The sequence below is a fragment of the Engraulis encrasicolus genome, chromosome 9 (genome assembly GCF_034702125.1).
Source record: "Engraulis encrasicolus isolate BLACKSEA-1 chromosome 9, IST_EnEncr_1.0, whole genome shotgun sequence".
NCBI classification, from domain to species: domain Eukaryota; kingdom Metazoa; phylum Chordata; class Actinopteri; order Clupeiformes; family Engraulidae; genus Engraulis; species Engraulis encrasicolus.
In genome coordinates, this window is record NC_085865.1 from 15,306,368 (window position 1) to 15,323,278 (window position 16,911).

Genomic DNA, 16,911 nt, shown 5'->3' on the forward strand with positions numbered 1-16,911 from the left:
GTATCATGCTCAAGTCACTTCAGTCATGGTGACCGATGGGACGGTGGGGCGGTAACATGGCCAGGGTATGGGTGGGAGGGAAGTTGCCATGGCTATATTCATGAATGGAACTATGACCCAGTAATTGCCTGCTATCTCACAGTACATCTTCAACTTTTTAACTGTAGTGTACCGTTATCTTACCTATACTACTGTATAAATATTGTAGAGCACTTTCAGTTTAACAATACTAATACTGTGAACGTTCTGTAGAGTACTGTTATTTAACAGTTTCATTGCTGCTGAAAAAATGTTATATACTGTGATACATTAAACAGCAATGAGCTGTATTTGATTTTTGGTGTGAAATAACAGTAGAATTACAGGTAAATATAATTGCCAGTAACTGCCGTTATTTTGCAGGGAAATTTTCTTAGAGTGCAGTAGTTCTCAACATTTTTTGAATAAACACCCGCAGGACTTCATCATAAGCCTCCGAATGCCCCCCTGACCTCATCATAAGCCTGCCAACGTCCCCCTCTGTATTAATAAATAAAATAGATGTATGTCCCCCAATAGCAACTAAGCACCGCCCCCTCTCGGCTATATCCTTCTCAACGCCCCCCGCCCCTAGAACTCCCCAAGGACCCCGGGGGGCTGTCGAGCCCCCGTTGAGAACCACTACACCCCACCTGCCCCATAGATATATAGAGGAAGAACCTACCTTCAGGAAAGCAGTTCTCAGGCTCCATTGTCTCTTCAGCCGTCTCGGAGTACTCCTCCTCCTCCTCGCCAGCCTTCTTCAGGTCCACAGTGCTGCCCTCCGACAGGCTGATGTCATCCTTCTACAAATGATAACGTCAGGGACAGATTACATCACGGGCCTACCGGGCCCAGGTCCAGGGGCCCCAAGTGCAAAAGGGGCCCTGAAGCCCAAGCCTATAGGCTACTTCCATTCTCATATTGCGTTAAAATTGCACTTTTTAAAACGGAATTTTACATTTTTTTCAGAGAACACCCCCCCACCTCAATCCCCCAACAACATATACTCTCATATCTGGCCTAGCACCCTGAATCGTATTGCAAACTAGAAACACCCAGTCAGGTGAAAGTTGTTGCTACAGGAATTGTAAATTCTAAATGGTTTTCTAACGTTTGACACGTAACATTTCACATGTGACACACACACACACACACACACACACACACACACACACACACACACACACACACACACACACACACACACACACACACACACACACACACACACACACACACACACACACACACACACACACACACACACACACACACCTGGCCTGACCTGACTTTTTGAAATGTCAAATTATCGAAATTTCAAGCAGTTACTAAGCTTGACAAGTAGCACTTTGGTTAATCACTGGATCTTCTGTGTAATATATTTTTCTGGCACATGCTCTTGTTACACAAATGAACAAATTGGCTCCTCAAAGGTGTGTTATACATTTAGATCAATTACAAGTCGACTTTACACAGTAGCCCAAATTGGTAGTTATAAAAAGTTATGTCTGATTTCTTTTAATCATTGTTAAAGGAGACAAATGCAGGATTATGCCGAACTAGTGTTCTTTATTGGGAATTTCACCTTTTTGAATTATTTGGTCCAAAGTTTTTATTGTGTTACCACACTGACATGTTCTCTATTATACTCACAGTATTCTCTCCAAATTGATAAAATTACAATTAATTAGATTTGGTCTTCAAACGCACAATATATTCAAGTAAGTTGTGAAAAAGGTTTGTCAAATTGGACCGTATCTCTACTAATGAAAATTGAACACAAAATAATTGGCATTGCGCCATCGACCCACTTATAGCCTGGCAGCAGTGTGAAAACGTAGCTTGTCTGGCTCTCCCCCCAGGCAGGGTCCATGTTCCCTGCTAACAACGGGGGCCTGTGACCTAACACCAGCCCTCCCCCGCTCCCCTCTCACCTGTCTCTCTGTTCCCCTACCACAACACTCGACCCACTCAATAAACAAATAGCGGCATCAGTCACACAAACTTTACTCATGTTACAACTGCATGGGGCACACTCTCTGGGTGAGAGATGGCTTTGGGAGTTGGTTTTCAATTTCGCTTGTAAACATACAGTACATGTCACAGAACATCCACTAATGGTATGTCATATACATATGTACCGGTATATATACATTTGCAGATGTGACAATGATGTTTACATGTAGATGTGCTAAAATGGCAGGTGACAGTCTACTGCAGTTTGAAACCGACAGGGCGATTTTACCAATAGGTAGACTAAGCAGCCTAGGGCCCCACCAAATTTGCCCGTTGTAGAGGGCCCCCCAGCCACCAGTCCCACCGTGGTAAATGCCATCCAAAGTAATTCAAAATGGCCTCACGTATTTTTGGGGCTTTTCTGGCTTTTTTGACAGGACAGTGGAGGAGAGACAGGAAATGAGTGGGGAGAGAGAGAGATGGAAGGATCGGCAAATGACCCGGGGCAGAATCGAATCTGGGTCGCCGGCATAATAACCCAGTGCCCTACCATTAGGCCATGGCAGGGCCCTCATGTCTACCTTTTGCCTAGGGCCCCTCCAATGGGTAGAACCGCTGTTGCGTACCCTGCAAAATATTCACAGAAATCCCCTGCCACCACCACCACCACCCCAAACCCAACACTGGGTGCAGGCTGCAGCCCTACCACAGGGCGTCCTGTCCTGTAATGCCAGGATTCTGACAGCAGGCCTGGACTGGTCATCTGGTATACAGGGCATTTTCCTGGTGGGTCAACAGACCTCAGGGCTCGATACTGTTGTTTATTTGTTTGTTTCCTTAGAGGTCGGTCTATCTTTAATAAAGACAGTGAACTGAGCTCATCGAAATATCATAGAAAAAGCAGTGTGAGGGTAACCAGGCTGCTTTCAGCATTGCAACTAGTCAGGTCAAGAGCAATGCAAGTTACTTTCTGAGTTCCCGGAAATATAGGAACTCTTCCCACTTTGTCTGTAAGTAAACAACCATAAGCAAACTAAGGGAGGCGGGTCAACCATGACGTTTGGGAAATTTTAATTGTTATGTTCTTGGTCAGACCAAATCTCGAAGAGATTTGAACGTCGATGATAATCAGGCTAGTGTGAGGGAGGGGATGGTCTGTTAAAAAAAAATGCCCGGAATGTTTTTCTATCCCAGTCCAGCCGTGTCTGGCAGGCCATTAGCATCTGTGAACCACCACGGCCATCTTAATAGGCAAGTCCCCATCCAACCAACGCCTTCCCCTCCACCTCCATCTCCACCTCCACCTCCACCTCCACCTCCACCTCCACCTCCACCGCCCCCTCCAGCCCAGCTAATGCTGTTACGGCCCCGCCAACAAATACATGCCGTAAAGTGCAAACATGCTAGGAATCCCTTCTTGAAGCCGACACATTCCTGGGACCGCTGCTCACCACAAAAGGTCTATTAATAGGACTTGGCTTCATGGGAACGGCAGTGCAAAACACCATGAAATCAGAGCCTCCGAGCCACATGCATTGTTGGGACGGCCAGACTGATGACACGGCTATGTGAGCCGCTGTACCACAGCAAGAGTTTGAACTTACCTAGGGATGGAAGCAAGGATATTTGATTTGTGTGTGCGTGTGTGTTTGTGTGTGTGTGTGTGTGTGTGTGTGTGTGTGTGTGTGTGTGTGTGTGTGTGTGTGTGTGTGTGTGTGTGTGTGTGTGTGTGTGTGTGTGTGTGTGTGTGTGTGTGTGTGTGTGTGGGTGCATGCGTGAGTGTGCATATGTGCGTGTGCGCGTGCATGCTTGTGTGTGTGCATGTGTGTGTATGTGTATGTGTGATGCAGGTTTACTGGTATGCTACACTGTTGATATGCTACACTATGCTGTTGTCCACAACAGCAATGACCTGAAATGACACAGGGTTTGAGGGAAAATCCCTGGAGGAATGTGTTGAGGTAATTTGAAAAAACTCCCCCACACTGACAATTTTGCTGTTTCCGTTAATACTTGACGTTTCGGTCCTAGACCTTCTTCAGGTAATTTTTTTAATGATTAGTGTGCAGGATTTTTTTTTCAAATTGTCTGCTGAGCTGAATGACCCATGGGGCATCTCCTATGCACCTCCCAGCTGAGGTGTGCAAAAAAAAAATCCCAAGTTCAAGGTATTTGTTAAGGTATTAGTAGTTAATGCTCATGCCGGGACAGGCTTCAGGAACCCAGAGGAAACAGGGAAGAGAACAGAGCCGCTTACCCCAAAAGTGCAGCAGCTGTTTGCCGATGTAAATCTAATGCCTGCTCTTACCTACCTCCAATTTGACGTGATCAAATCACTCTGTAAAGCTGTCCAGCTATTTATGGCCTCTGTAATGTCAATGTCAATGTAACTGACTTGAATATTTGTGAATGCCTCCCACCCCACCTCTCTTACCACAATAATGTCTGCCTTTATGCCTTTTGCACTATATTCTTTGCTTCTGTTATACAAAGACAAGTGGTTCTCTTAGAATAGAATAGAAAAGAATAGAATATGATAGAATAGAACAGAACAGAACAGAATAGAATAGAATAGAATAGAATAGAATAGAATAGAATAGCATATCTTTATATGTCATTGTAAGAAGTACAATTAAATTGAGCAGTCCTTGTTCAGTGAAGCAATGAATAATTATGGTAAAAGACACATACGGTATTTAATTTAATATCAGGTATGCTAGAGACTTTTGGTGGTGCTAGGAGTACCAGATATCTAACTTTAATGCACTCCCAAAATTCACAACAAAAGTTGTGATCATACATGTCAATTGCAGCTAAGAAAATGATTTTACAATTATGGAAGAAAAGTAAAGATAGCTTCCGCTAAAATGTGGCGAGACGAAATGATCAGACTGTTGCTCCTAGGAAGGATACGGCAAGTGTTATCAAGCAGACTGGAGAAATTCGAGAAGATTTGGTGCAGTATCCCCTTCTCCAGCACATTCCAGAAGCAGTGCAGTGACGGTGTTAAACAGTGCACCTAACATTTTGTTAAAGATACACTCTGTAGGGTGGTGGCCAGGGTATGTATTGCAACTATGCTGCTCATTGAAACTGGGCTGCCCATTGCCAAATTTGATCTTTTCATGCATATTTAATCAATAAAACTAATATTCACCAGTATGACCTAAGTGCAGTAGGTTTTGCAGCTAAAAGTGTCTATTTCTAAAAATTCAAAATGGTGGACATGGAGAAGATCCACCTTTTCATGTATGAAAAGAGCAGATTTCCCAGTTTTAATGAATACCAATTCTGGAAATAAACTGCTAACATATTACAGAGTGCACTTTTAAGATTTCTTTTGTGAATTCATACTATTATCTGATTGGCTCAAGAGGGTAGTAGACCAGGAAGTCTATAGGAAGTGGGAGCAAGCTGCCGAGAGGGAAATCACGTGGCAGGTAGAGCTATGGCAGTGTTTCTCAAACTTTTTCAGACCGAGGACCACTTTGTCCCCCCAAAAATGTTCAGGGACCACCTGTCAACGAATTTGTTTTGACGGGTGCTAATTTGACACTGCTAATTTTGATGCAGATCACTATTGCAAGCCTGTATTATTGTGGTGAAAATATGACTTCAGCTATGTTAAGGTCTGTAATACTGTTACAAATATAGTCTACAGCTAGCTTGTCTTGGAAAAGTAGAAATCCCCTCATGGACCATCTGAGCTCTGTCGCGGACCACCAGTGGTCCCTGGACCACACTTTGAGAATCACTGAGCTATGGCATGCAGAGCCAACACTGCACTCGGCATCGCATGAGGGAGAAGGAGAAGAGACATTTTTAATAACACAGAGGCAGCAGAAAAGCCCCTTGGTGGCTCTGGATAGGGAGAGAGGAGTCAAGAGCTGCTGGGCAGAAGCCGAGGCCTGATCAACCTTGGCTGGGTCGCCTGAGTGAGGATGTATGATGTTCGAAAGACCCGAAACACCCCATGACCTCAACATCACTGATGATGTGCCCCAGCTACGTATCAGAGGATGTATCACAACATCCTTGGTTGTGTGTTTCTGTGGGGGTAGGGGGTTGTTATTTGTAATATGCTGCTAAATATTTGTTAGTGTGTCTGTTGTTGTCTCAATAAACTCTGAATGACTATAACTGTGTAATATTTTAGAAATACTATTCACACTTAAAAAAAAGAAATGAATTTGAGATTTGAAATAGACTTGGGCTTACGGATGGATGCCCCTCTTACGGCTGGAGCGTGCTGCACTGTACAGAGCCGCACCACCTGATCTGAAGGCAGTGTCTCTTTCATTTAGCAGCAGCTTGACCTCTTTAGTCACCCAGGGCATCTGGTTAGACCTGCGTGTGTTCATCAACCGTAACCGCCTCTATGCTTGATGTAACATATCACACTGTGAGTAAACATTACATTACATTACATTTAGCTGATGCGTTTATCCGAAGCGACTTACAGAAATGTATAGGGTATTGGTTACAGTCAGGTAAGTTTGGAGGGCTACAGCGTTAGTCTTAGGTTGTTAGTCCGTGTTAGCACTAGAGTTAGAAGTGTCCAAGGCACTCTTCCAAAAAAGTGTAAATACCTTTATCAGACGGCTAAATCATTCTAAAATTTAAGAACGCCAACATGTTTCGGCCAAGGTGTGGCCTTCATCAAGGCAGAGTCAATTGTGGACTCTATTGGTTACATTCCCTGGAGCAATGTGGGGTTAGGTGCCTTGCTCAAAGGCACTTCAGCCATGGATGGAGGTGTAAGGAGAGGTACGGACGGAATTCCCATACACCAGTGTAGGGGCAGGGACATGCATAGGCTCTTGCATGGGCGATGTGTCCAGTTGTCCTGGTGTGTTTGTGCCGTTCAAATAAGACACTGCGTAATCTATTCCACATTGTGTTGGAAAAAGGAGAATATAAAGAAATGTCTGTTTCCAAATTGCAGCCCGGACTTCTCCGGGCACTGGCGTGGGAGCCTGTCTGGCACTATTCTTCAGTGTGGAAGGGGGACTAATCTGTTTTCGTGCAAGCTAACCTTTCCGAACATGGATACATTCTGACAAGTCCACCCACACCCACATGCATGCAGACAATCTTGATGTGCAAGGGCTGTAACTATGTCAGGCAACACACATGATCAGGGTCGCTGACAGCTTTGGGTGGGCCTGGGATAAATCATCTCTGAATGGGCCCCCTCTCCTAATGGCAAATGGCACGCACGCTGCCACTGGTTGAAGCCGAAATTTGTGCATTGGGGGTGGTAAGGGGTTCTTGATCCCGTTTTAAGGACAAGAAAGGCAAGAGATTTAGAAATAATTTATTGAATGCAAATATAGCAAATTTCTCCCTCCCTAAAAGCAACTTATTCTGAAATAAAAAAGAATAATTGATTCATGAGGACCCAGTTGTGGGCCCCCCTCATTCCTGGGCCCAGGAAATATACCCGGAACCATTTGCCCCCCCCCCCATCGGCAGGCCTGCACACAATCTCCCAGATTTCTTGATTCTGCTACTTTATGGCTTCTGTCTTCATTTAAGAGTCAATCTGCTGGCGGCCTGTCGTTGGCTAGGAATGGAAACGTTCTCTGAGTGAAGAGCAAAAAAATAGCCTTTTTGTGTGGGAGTACAGCTCTTAGTTCATGCGGAGAGAACGCTCCAGCCTGTCTGATAGCCAGTTATTAGCCTCCCTGGCCAGGGGTGGGGAGAGTCTGCCACTGAGAGAGAGAGAGAGAGAGAGAGAGAGAGAGAGGGATAGAGAGAGAGAGAGAGAGAGAGAGAGAGAGAGGGAGAGGGGGATAGAGAGAGAGAGAGAGAGAGAGAGAGAGAGAGAGAGAGAGAGAGAGAGAGAGGGAGAGAGAGACGGAGAGAGGGATAGAGAGAGAGAGAGAGAGAGAGAGAGAGAGAGAGAGAGAGAGAGAGAGGGATAGAGAGAGAGAGAGAGAGAGAGAGAGAGAGGGAGAGAGAGACGGAGAGAGGGATAGAGAGAGAGAGAGAGAGAGAGAGAGAGAGAGAGAGAGAGAGAGAGAGAGAGAGAGAGAGAGAGAGAGAGAGAGAGAGAAAGAGAGACGGACAGAGATGGAGTGAGTGCAGAGAGGGAGACATGGAGTGAGGGCAGAGAGGGGGCGAGGTCAGGGGAAGGTGGTAAGGGCTGGACTGGTAAACTGGAACACAGGGCATTTTCCCAGGGGGGGGCAACAGTCCTCTTGGACCGATGCTCGTTTTTTTTTTTGTTTGGTTCTAATTTTCCCTTCGAGACAGACCCACAATCTAGATGGGGCGGCCCATCGGTGCATCCTTTAATATACAGTGGGCTGAGCCCATCGTCGTAATTGTAGTATGGGGGGGACGGGGGTGAGGGACTATTCTATGCCAAAAATACCCGAGTGGCTTTGTGGTGCCAGTCCAGCTCTGGGAGAAGGTAAGGGTTAAAAAAAATAATTGAGAGGGTGCAAATGAGTGCGTGGGAGAGAGACGTGGTGCGAGGCCTGGGAGATGGGAAACAGGAGTACAAGAGAAGGAGTGAGAGAGAGAGAGAGAGACGTGGTGCGAGGCCTGGGAGATGGGAAACAGGAGTACAAGAGAAGGAGTGAGAGAGAGAGAGAGAGACGTGGTGCGAGGCCTGGGAGATGGGAAACAGGAGTACAAGAGAAGGAGTGAGAGAGAGAGAGAGAGACGTGGTGCGAGGACTAGGAGATGGGAAACAGGAGTACAAGAGAAGGAGTGAGAGAGAGAGAGAGAGAGACGGGGGCAGCGTTTCAAAGCTACAGAGAAATACAGGAGGAGAGAGCTCCATTCACCACACATCTGAGTCAAAATAGGCTCCTGCCTTCTAGGCTTGACAATGTGACACTGAGGTAGTGGAGACTCTCTTTTCTATGTATTTTAGCAGAGAGGGTTGATTTAATCACATATGAATCATTGCAAGAGGTTTGTTGCTGTTGCCATACAAGGCAACAAAGCTAATATGGTTTGTAACTGGTGGAGATGTACCTGTAAAAGTTTAATTTCTATATTAATGTGTCCCCTATTGACTTAAAAAAAAACATGTTTTATGTGCATTTTATGCCTTCGCCCACCAAACCCTCAGTATTTCCCTGTTGCTCAGCCATATGCCATCTCGTGAGTTTGCCCATCTATCTGTGCATCACAAGTACAGTTTAAACCAGACCATTACACACTTTATCTAGTGAAGTGAATGTTTAGGACAGGTTTTTATCTGATTTCTCTAAAGTGTCTCAGCTGAGACAATTTCCTGCTTAGGAGAAGAGGGTTATTCTTCTCTAGTATAATTCTCTTCTATAATTTGGAAGACCTATTAGCTTTTTATAGGCCTAGTTTCAATCCTCCGCTTCAACTTCAACCTTTCTCCCATCTCACATACTTAAACACGCACAAACACAAACACACGCAAACACACGCAAACACATACACACGCAAACACAAACACACAAACAACTTCTTGACTGACCGCTTTCAGCGTCTTGTCCTCATCCTCCGACCCCTTGCTGTCATCGTCGTCCTCCTCCTCCTCGTCCTCCTCCTCGGGGAAGTCCACGTCCGATTCGCCGGGCGCGATGGGCACGCTGATGGTGAGGTTGGGGTTGGTGATGTAGCTGTCCCCATTGCCTCCCCCTCCAGACCCCGCTCCCACACCGCTCACGGCAGCGGCGTATCTCTCGTCATGCCGACCGATGACCGCTGCCGTCCCGTTGCCCTCCGCGCGGCACTGTGCCTGTTGGCTCAGGCGTTTCAGCTTGAGGCGAGACAATAAAAGGATTGCATCAACTTCAAACTTTACACCGCATAGTTCATTGTCATGTTCATACCAGCACCGTGTCAGACCCTCCTCAGCTCCTGCTGGGGTCTCCTGCCATTTTTTTTTTGCACTGGCAGACTTTGATGATTTTTCAGTTCAATGAACTTGATTAATTAAGTCGACAATTAAGTTGAAAGTGTGAAAACACCTAAAATGCTTTGTTTTGATTTTTTGGTGACACTGATGAAGGCTCTTGCAGCCGAAACGTCTGTCTGTCGCTGCAATGTTTGAATAAAAAGAAAAGAAAAAGAAAGAAGAAAAAAAACGAGTGCGATCCATTCCCTAACTATTTAGATTTTTTTTTCAACATTGCATGAAATATCACATGTTAACCCATTTTGTCCTAAGCCGTTTTTGGGAAAGGGTACCCTCTTCCTATTAAATCCTAAATATCTCAGCCTTCGAAGCACATACAAACATGAAATGAGTTACATTTAAAAACCAATACCCTCCTCTTGCATTATAATGTATTCATTCAGCTCTAACATACTCACATATTTAATAAAACAGCTAAAATCTCAAAATCCTGAATGCAGCGTATATGTGTCTCCAGGACACAATGGGTTAAGGGAGCCAGAAACTGGCCCAAAATCTTAATTTGACCAGGGCGTGACAAAATGATGATTTCACCTGTATGGTCTCACCTTGAGCATGGCCTTGGCCTCCTTGGCTTTCTGCCGGCGTCGCTTGAAGTTACCGTTGAAGAAGTCGCAGAGGGCTCGGCGGAGCCAACCGAGGCCCCGCTGGATCCGAGCGATGGCTATCTGCAGATTGTTCATCTCCCCGTCGTCGTCTGGGGCCGACAAGTTGTCAGCGCTGAACGAGCTCAGCAGCAAGGCCAGGAAAAGATTCAGGACCTGATGGGCAGTGTGAAAAGACAAAAACCAAATAGAAGACAAAAAGAAATAAGATGAGACACTTATCCTGCTTAGGAATTATTATTATTCCAGGAGAGGATATTTAGTTTTTCTGACAACAGCTTATTCTGTTATACTGTACTAGTGTTTGGAACACATTTAGCCTTTTATACTGTAGTTTTAATCTTCGATCGCAAACGTTGGGATCGAACAAGGTATGCATAATTAAAATTCTTATTTTCCCTGAAAGTAAATGGAGATTGCCTATCTAATATCTATTGGTTACATTGACTTGTTATGGCATTACATTGTTTCTGTGACCTCCTGCATTTAGGTATCAAGCGGGGAGGTCTTATTATGTTGCCTCATTTGTGGGTCATGTTGTGCATGCCTTTTTGTGATATTTAATACGTTTGGCAAGTTTGAGGCAGCCATCTCTGTTGTTACTGTGAGGGTGTGGCCTCTTCTACAACAACAACAATATGTATTTATATAAGTCAAAGTCAAGGTCAGCATTCTTTATTTGCAATTTGTACATGGACTAGTAGTCCAGGCACATAGGAACTCTAGCACAATATCACAACTATGTTGACTCAAAGTGCTTTCATACACAAACACATTCACACACCAGCTCTGGAAGTTGTTGTACAGCGCCAATTGTCCAGAAAGACACACGCACGCACGCACGCACGCACGCACGCACGCACGCACGCACGCACGCACGCACGCACGCACACACACACACACACACACACACACACACACACACACACACACACTACAATAGTAATGGTAGTCCAAAATAACATTAGTCTGGAAGCGATCATACCATAGCCTAATTTCCAAACATTAGAAATAGACCTTATCTGCAGTACTGACTGATCAAAACATTCAAATACTCAGCCAGAGTTACTGAGTTATTAAGTAGATTGCCAAAAATACAAAGTCAACATTCTCTTGAAGTGTGTATTATTTAAACAACATACAATCTCAAATCTTGAAAGAACAATTCTGAAACAAAAGATCCAAAGACGGATAAGGCTAACATACAATTAGTGGAAGGGACCTGGGGGACCACTGGGGGTTGCCTAGTAACAGTCCAGGCCCCTCCCTACAACACCACAGGGACCCATCTGTCAAACAAGAAGCGGTGGCCCAGCACACACACACACGCGCACACACACACACACACACACACACACACACACACACACACACACACACACACACACACACACACACACACACACACACACACACACACACACACACACACACACACACACACACACACACACACACACACACACACACACACACACACACACCCCAGATGACATGCAGACACATGCGTTTCCACACAGAAAGTAGTAAGCACAATTTGTATGGCCCATTTTTGGAGAAAACCTCGTCTGTGACAAAAGCCAGATTATTTTCCACATCTTGAAACTGAGCCAGTCTCAGGTCTGAAGCTTTATCTCACAAAGCGGTGGCTCCAAAAGATGGACTAGGCCAATAACAATTCATCAGCACAACTCTCTCTCTCTCTCTCTCTCTCTCTCTCTCTCTCTCTCTCTCTCTCTCTCTCTCTCTCTCTCTCTCTCTCTCTCTGACGCACACACACACACACACACACACACACACACACACACACACACACACACACACACACACACACACACACACACACACACACACACACACACACACACACACACACACACACACACACACACACACACACAGAAGCACAGCACAGTCACACAAAGAGGAACAAGCTGGGCGTTAAACGCCAACATCGCCGCATTCCGATTTCATTTTAGTAAAAGGTTGTTCATGTTCTTGCGCACAGCGAGCCAATCAAATTATTCCCTGTCCTTTCATGGTCTTGGGGGCACAAGAGAAGTATTTATGGCTTAGGCTACTGGGTTAGTTTGGCATTCATAGAAATAGGATTGTGCACAAATATTGAACCATAAACATTAAACTGATTGGTTGAGGAGCATAAGGAAGTCGTGTGTGTGGCACTGAATCACAGACCGTTCTAAAAATATAGGGATCTTGCTGTGCAAAAACAATCTTATGTTTCTTTTTTATCTCATTTATTCAGTTTTAAATATTTTTTACGGTGGTGTAGTTGTTTAGGATTTACTGTAATGCACACATCACTTTGCATGGAGACTACATGCATGTACACATGCCAGGGTCAATGAATAACAAGCAGCCTTGTACACAAGGCTTTCCTGTCTGTCATCGTAAACTACTGACCCTACACCGTCAAGGCTCGGAGAGGTCTGTCCTCACAACAGGACGCTAAACGCTCCAGTTACACTTCCTCTGTGGATCACAGTTTCCAGTGGCCCGTGTTGGGTTCACTTAATCACTGTAAATGCTTAATTATTTGTAGGCTCTTGCGGGCTTGTTAATAATTCTGCACACTGCTCTTGACCAAATTGACTCCTCGATGTCACTCGTGGTGTGTGGCAATGCCTCCACGGAGCTAGAGAGACCCTTCACTGTATGAAAGGATTAATTACATCCTCATGTTTCTGTTATATGGTTCGAACATAAGAAACACAAAACATCGTCGCTGGAGCGGTACCACTAACAAGCACAAACATGTGCTAGCTACTAAGCCTGAAAATACACTGATGCACTGCAGCACACATGGATATGCCATGTATGAAATTACCCATAAAGGCAAAATAGCAATAGCATAAAAAAGAAATATCATTGGTATCACAGTAGCATCACAATAAGGCGTACAATTCCATAGTAATCTAAAGAATATTACCCTTTGAAAAGGAGCAGAAAAGTCCATCAAAAGCCTCATTTGATAATGCTAAAACAAAATGTACAACTCAAACCATACAAAAGTAGAAAAAAAAACCCTAAATAGCTTTAACATTTTTAAAAGTTTGGGAGCTGCAAAAAAGGCTGTCAGACAGTGCCATCACCATAGCAACATAGATGATAGAGTATGGTATGGATGAACAAGTTGACAAATAGAAATGTATAGATTAAAATACTATATATTTTCAGAATATTGACTGTAGAGCAGGAAAAAGTAAACTTTCCCAGGGGACAGCCAATGGCCATGGTTAAATAACTGAGAAGTCCAAACAAAAGAGACAGGAGCACTGTCTGGTTTGCATGTGCAGAGAGGGGACAGACCTTTTGAAACGGTTGGCCCAGACAGACACAGACAGCTGCATGGCAACAGGTGACAATGCTGAGTCTTTGAAACAGTGCACAGTGACATTTGCACAGTGCTGGAAAAAATGCATATAGGGCCCCAGGGCAAAAACTGAAACGCTGACCCATCATACAGCTTGCCAAGGTCATGATAGGGCCCCCACTACCAATACTGGAGGGCCCTGGGTAAGGGGCAAATGCCCTGCTTGCCCCCCCATGGCACCACCCCTGCATTCTGCATTAGCAGGTCACTGTGTAGCCCGTTACGGCTCATACACATACAGTACAACGTTCATGTGCATGGGGACAGGGGGAGGGACGGGGGCAGTGCAAGTGAGATTCACTGGCTGTTCAATTGTCCTTTTCATGCAGGACCATCTGCATGTGGGTTCTATGCACGAAAATCAGTTTCCTGCCCCAGCCTTCCCAGCCAATGCATTCCAATGGGAGCCCAATTATAGCACGTGCATGCCCGCACAGAAAATAGAGTCTATTTTCAAGTTGCAACGCGCACTTGTCCAGAGTCCCGCTCGCTGGCCCGTCCATGCGCCACGCTGAAACCGTGCTTTGGTGTGAAAAGACTAATCTGTTGTCATGTTTTCTAACCGTTTCGGACTGTGCACGGATACATTCGGACACGTTCTGCCCCTGCACTTCCAGTATGAATGACCCCTTACGCACTCCTGCTGTGAGATCTTTAGCCTATTGTCTACCACCTGTCTACGGTGGAACACAACGGCGAAGATCTGATTTTTAGAGACAATCTGTAGAGTTTTAATTCTGTGGGAGGTGATCTGTCCTCTGGCTACGATAAATGTCAGTATGATGATTAATTCCCCATGAACATTATTGTGAAAAAGAGGGTGACCTTTCTGTATTGTCAGTAAAGACCTATATTTTGCATAATCTGTTGGCTCATTGCGACATTTAGGTGAAGTGATGCCCATGCCCAATATAGCGAAGCCTCATAGCAAAAAGCTGTTTCTACTTCAACAATTGCATTTGGTAGCTACCACTGCCACATTGAAACACAGTTCATGCAGTCAATTCATACAGTAGGCTGTACGCACATCTACTCTCTCTCTCTCTCACACACACACACACGCACAACACTAGCTGCCCTATGTCCATGATGGCTTGGGCTGAAGAGCAGCTCAATAAAACACACTGCCAGGCCTTGCATAACGCTGTGCACACTGCCTGCCACCACTGAGCAAAACAAATACATGATGACATGTGCATTATTTTGACCGTACAGCAGTCAAGATTAAAAAAAAAAAAACATACTGCTACTGGGGCATCAATGTGGTTAGAATTTCAAAAAACCTCCTCTAAACCAAAGCTGAGATGCACTTTTTCTCTAGATATATATAGTCATTTATTTAGCAGAGAAGTACTATTGTAAGGTGGTTTTGAGGTGCTGTTGAGTATGGCCTACTTTACAAATTAAAAGATTGAAAATTCAAGTCCAGTTGCCTATAACTTCACTCTTTAGACTCTCATAACATACAAATATTTGGGACTCATGTAAGCAGTTTGGCTAAATTCTTTAGTATAAAAGTATAAAAGTATCCATGTAAACACAGCCATTGATATTGTTGCTGCCGTTATTAGAATTACTCTTACTATCATTACCATTAACCTAATTCTTCACCATTCACCGTTTGAATAAAACGGCACCATTTAGCAACATGACCATCGCTCCAACCACTCCCTCCAACACCATCACCGGCAGCTTGCTGCTGTAGCTCCACATAACATAGCCCAGGTGTTCCCAAACTTTACCATGACAAGCCCCCCCCCCATATACCGCTACATTCCAGCCAAGCCAAGTCCCCCCTCACGGCCCCCCAGGGCCCTCCAGCCCCCACGTTGAAAACCGCTGATATAGCCATCCACTGCTAGCTCGTCAAGGCTCATATGGGATATAAATCAGACCTTGACTACAGCACAGGGGGGAACTTTTCAATATGTGAAATGGACCATTTTGCCCCACCCCAAACACCCACCCAACTACAGTATTAGCCGACGAGGGACTCCCACAGGCAATATCAACATATTAAAAAATCCTTCGAAAGCCTCCAACCATTAAAAACCCAACACTCATCTCCTGACGTTCATGTGCCAATGTGGATGGAGCTGTGTGGAGGTCGGCAACATGGCTACGTTCATCACATTTCATGGTGTGATACTGGCGACTGCTGATGAGCCCACCCCATTTAGCTAACTGCACCTATTAGCTGCTTGATTGGCTTGGCCTCCTTTTGATTATGCAAGGGGCCCGTAAGCCTACTTGGGGAAAGAAATCTGATAACCCATGCTCAAGACACACACACACACACACACACACACACACACACACACACACACACACACACACACACACACACACACACACACACACACACACACACACACACACACACACACACACACACCCCTCTCTCTCTCTCTCTCTCTCTCTCTCTCTCTCTCTCTCTCTCTCTCTCTCTCTCAGCACTGCAGTTATCACCCGAAAACACACACTAAAATGCCATACAAATGATGATGACCTCAGGTGTATTCAATGATCGATCTTCAGTGCGGAAAAGCCTCTCATTTCTTATTGAGGGTGTGACAATGACATGCATGTGACTGAATGGGACAGACACACACAGCTAGGAGAGGGGAGGGAAAAGGAGGGAGGGAGGTGGAATACACAGCACAAAAAGCGGAGCCTTCATCACAATAGCAAGATGGAGGTCAGGCAGAGACTCACAGGAAAACAAAAGAAATGCGCTGGCTCAGCCTGGGAGTGCATGGGTGAATTAGAGGAGGTGGTGGTGAGGGACCACTCCTTCACAAAGCATCACTCAAAACGCCACCCTCCTCTTCAGCAACTACCCTTCCGACATCTCGTTCTTACCTTCCTCTCTATCACTCAGGTTCTCTCTCTCTCACTTTGTCTGAACCTCTCATGAACCATTCTTGACCCTGTCTCTGTCTCTGTGTAGGTCTCCCTCTCTCTCTCTCTCTCTCTCTCTCTCTCTCTCTCTCTCTCTCTCTCTCTCTCTCTCTCTCTCTCTC

At 45.1% G+C, this 16,911-nt stretch overlaps 1 protein-coding gene across 1 annotated transcript in view; it reads right to left on the minus strand.

Moving 5' to 3' along the window:
- The window catches only part of scn5lab (sodium channel, voltage gated, type V-like, alpha b), a 120,704-nt gene that overhangs the window by 25,198 nt on the left and 78,595 nt on the right, over nt 1–16,911 (minus strand). Inside the window, 5 exon segments of the mRNA XM_063206665.1 lie at nt 704–824; nt 9,446–9,603; nt 9,820–9,834; nt 10,328–10,475; nt 10,477–10,650. Of these exon segments, the coding sequence (XP_063062735.1) occupies nt 704–824; nt 9,446–9,603; nt 9,820–9,834; nt 10,328–10,475; nt 10,477–10,650 (616 nt within the window).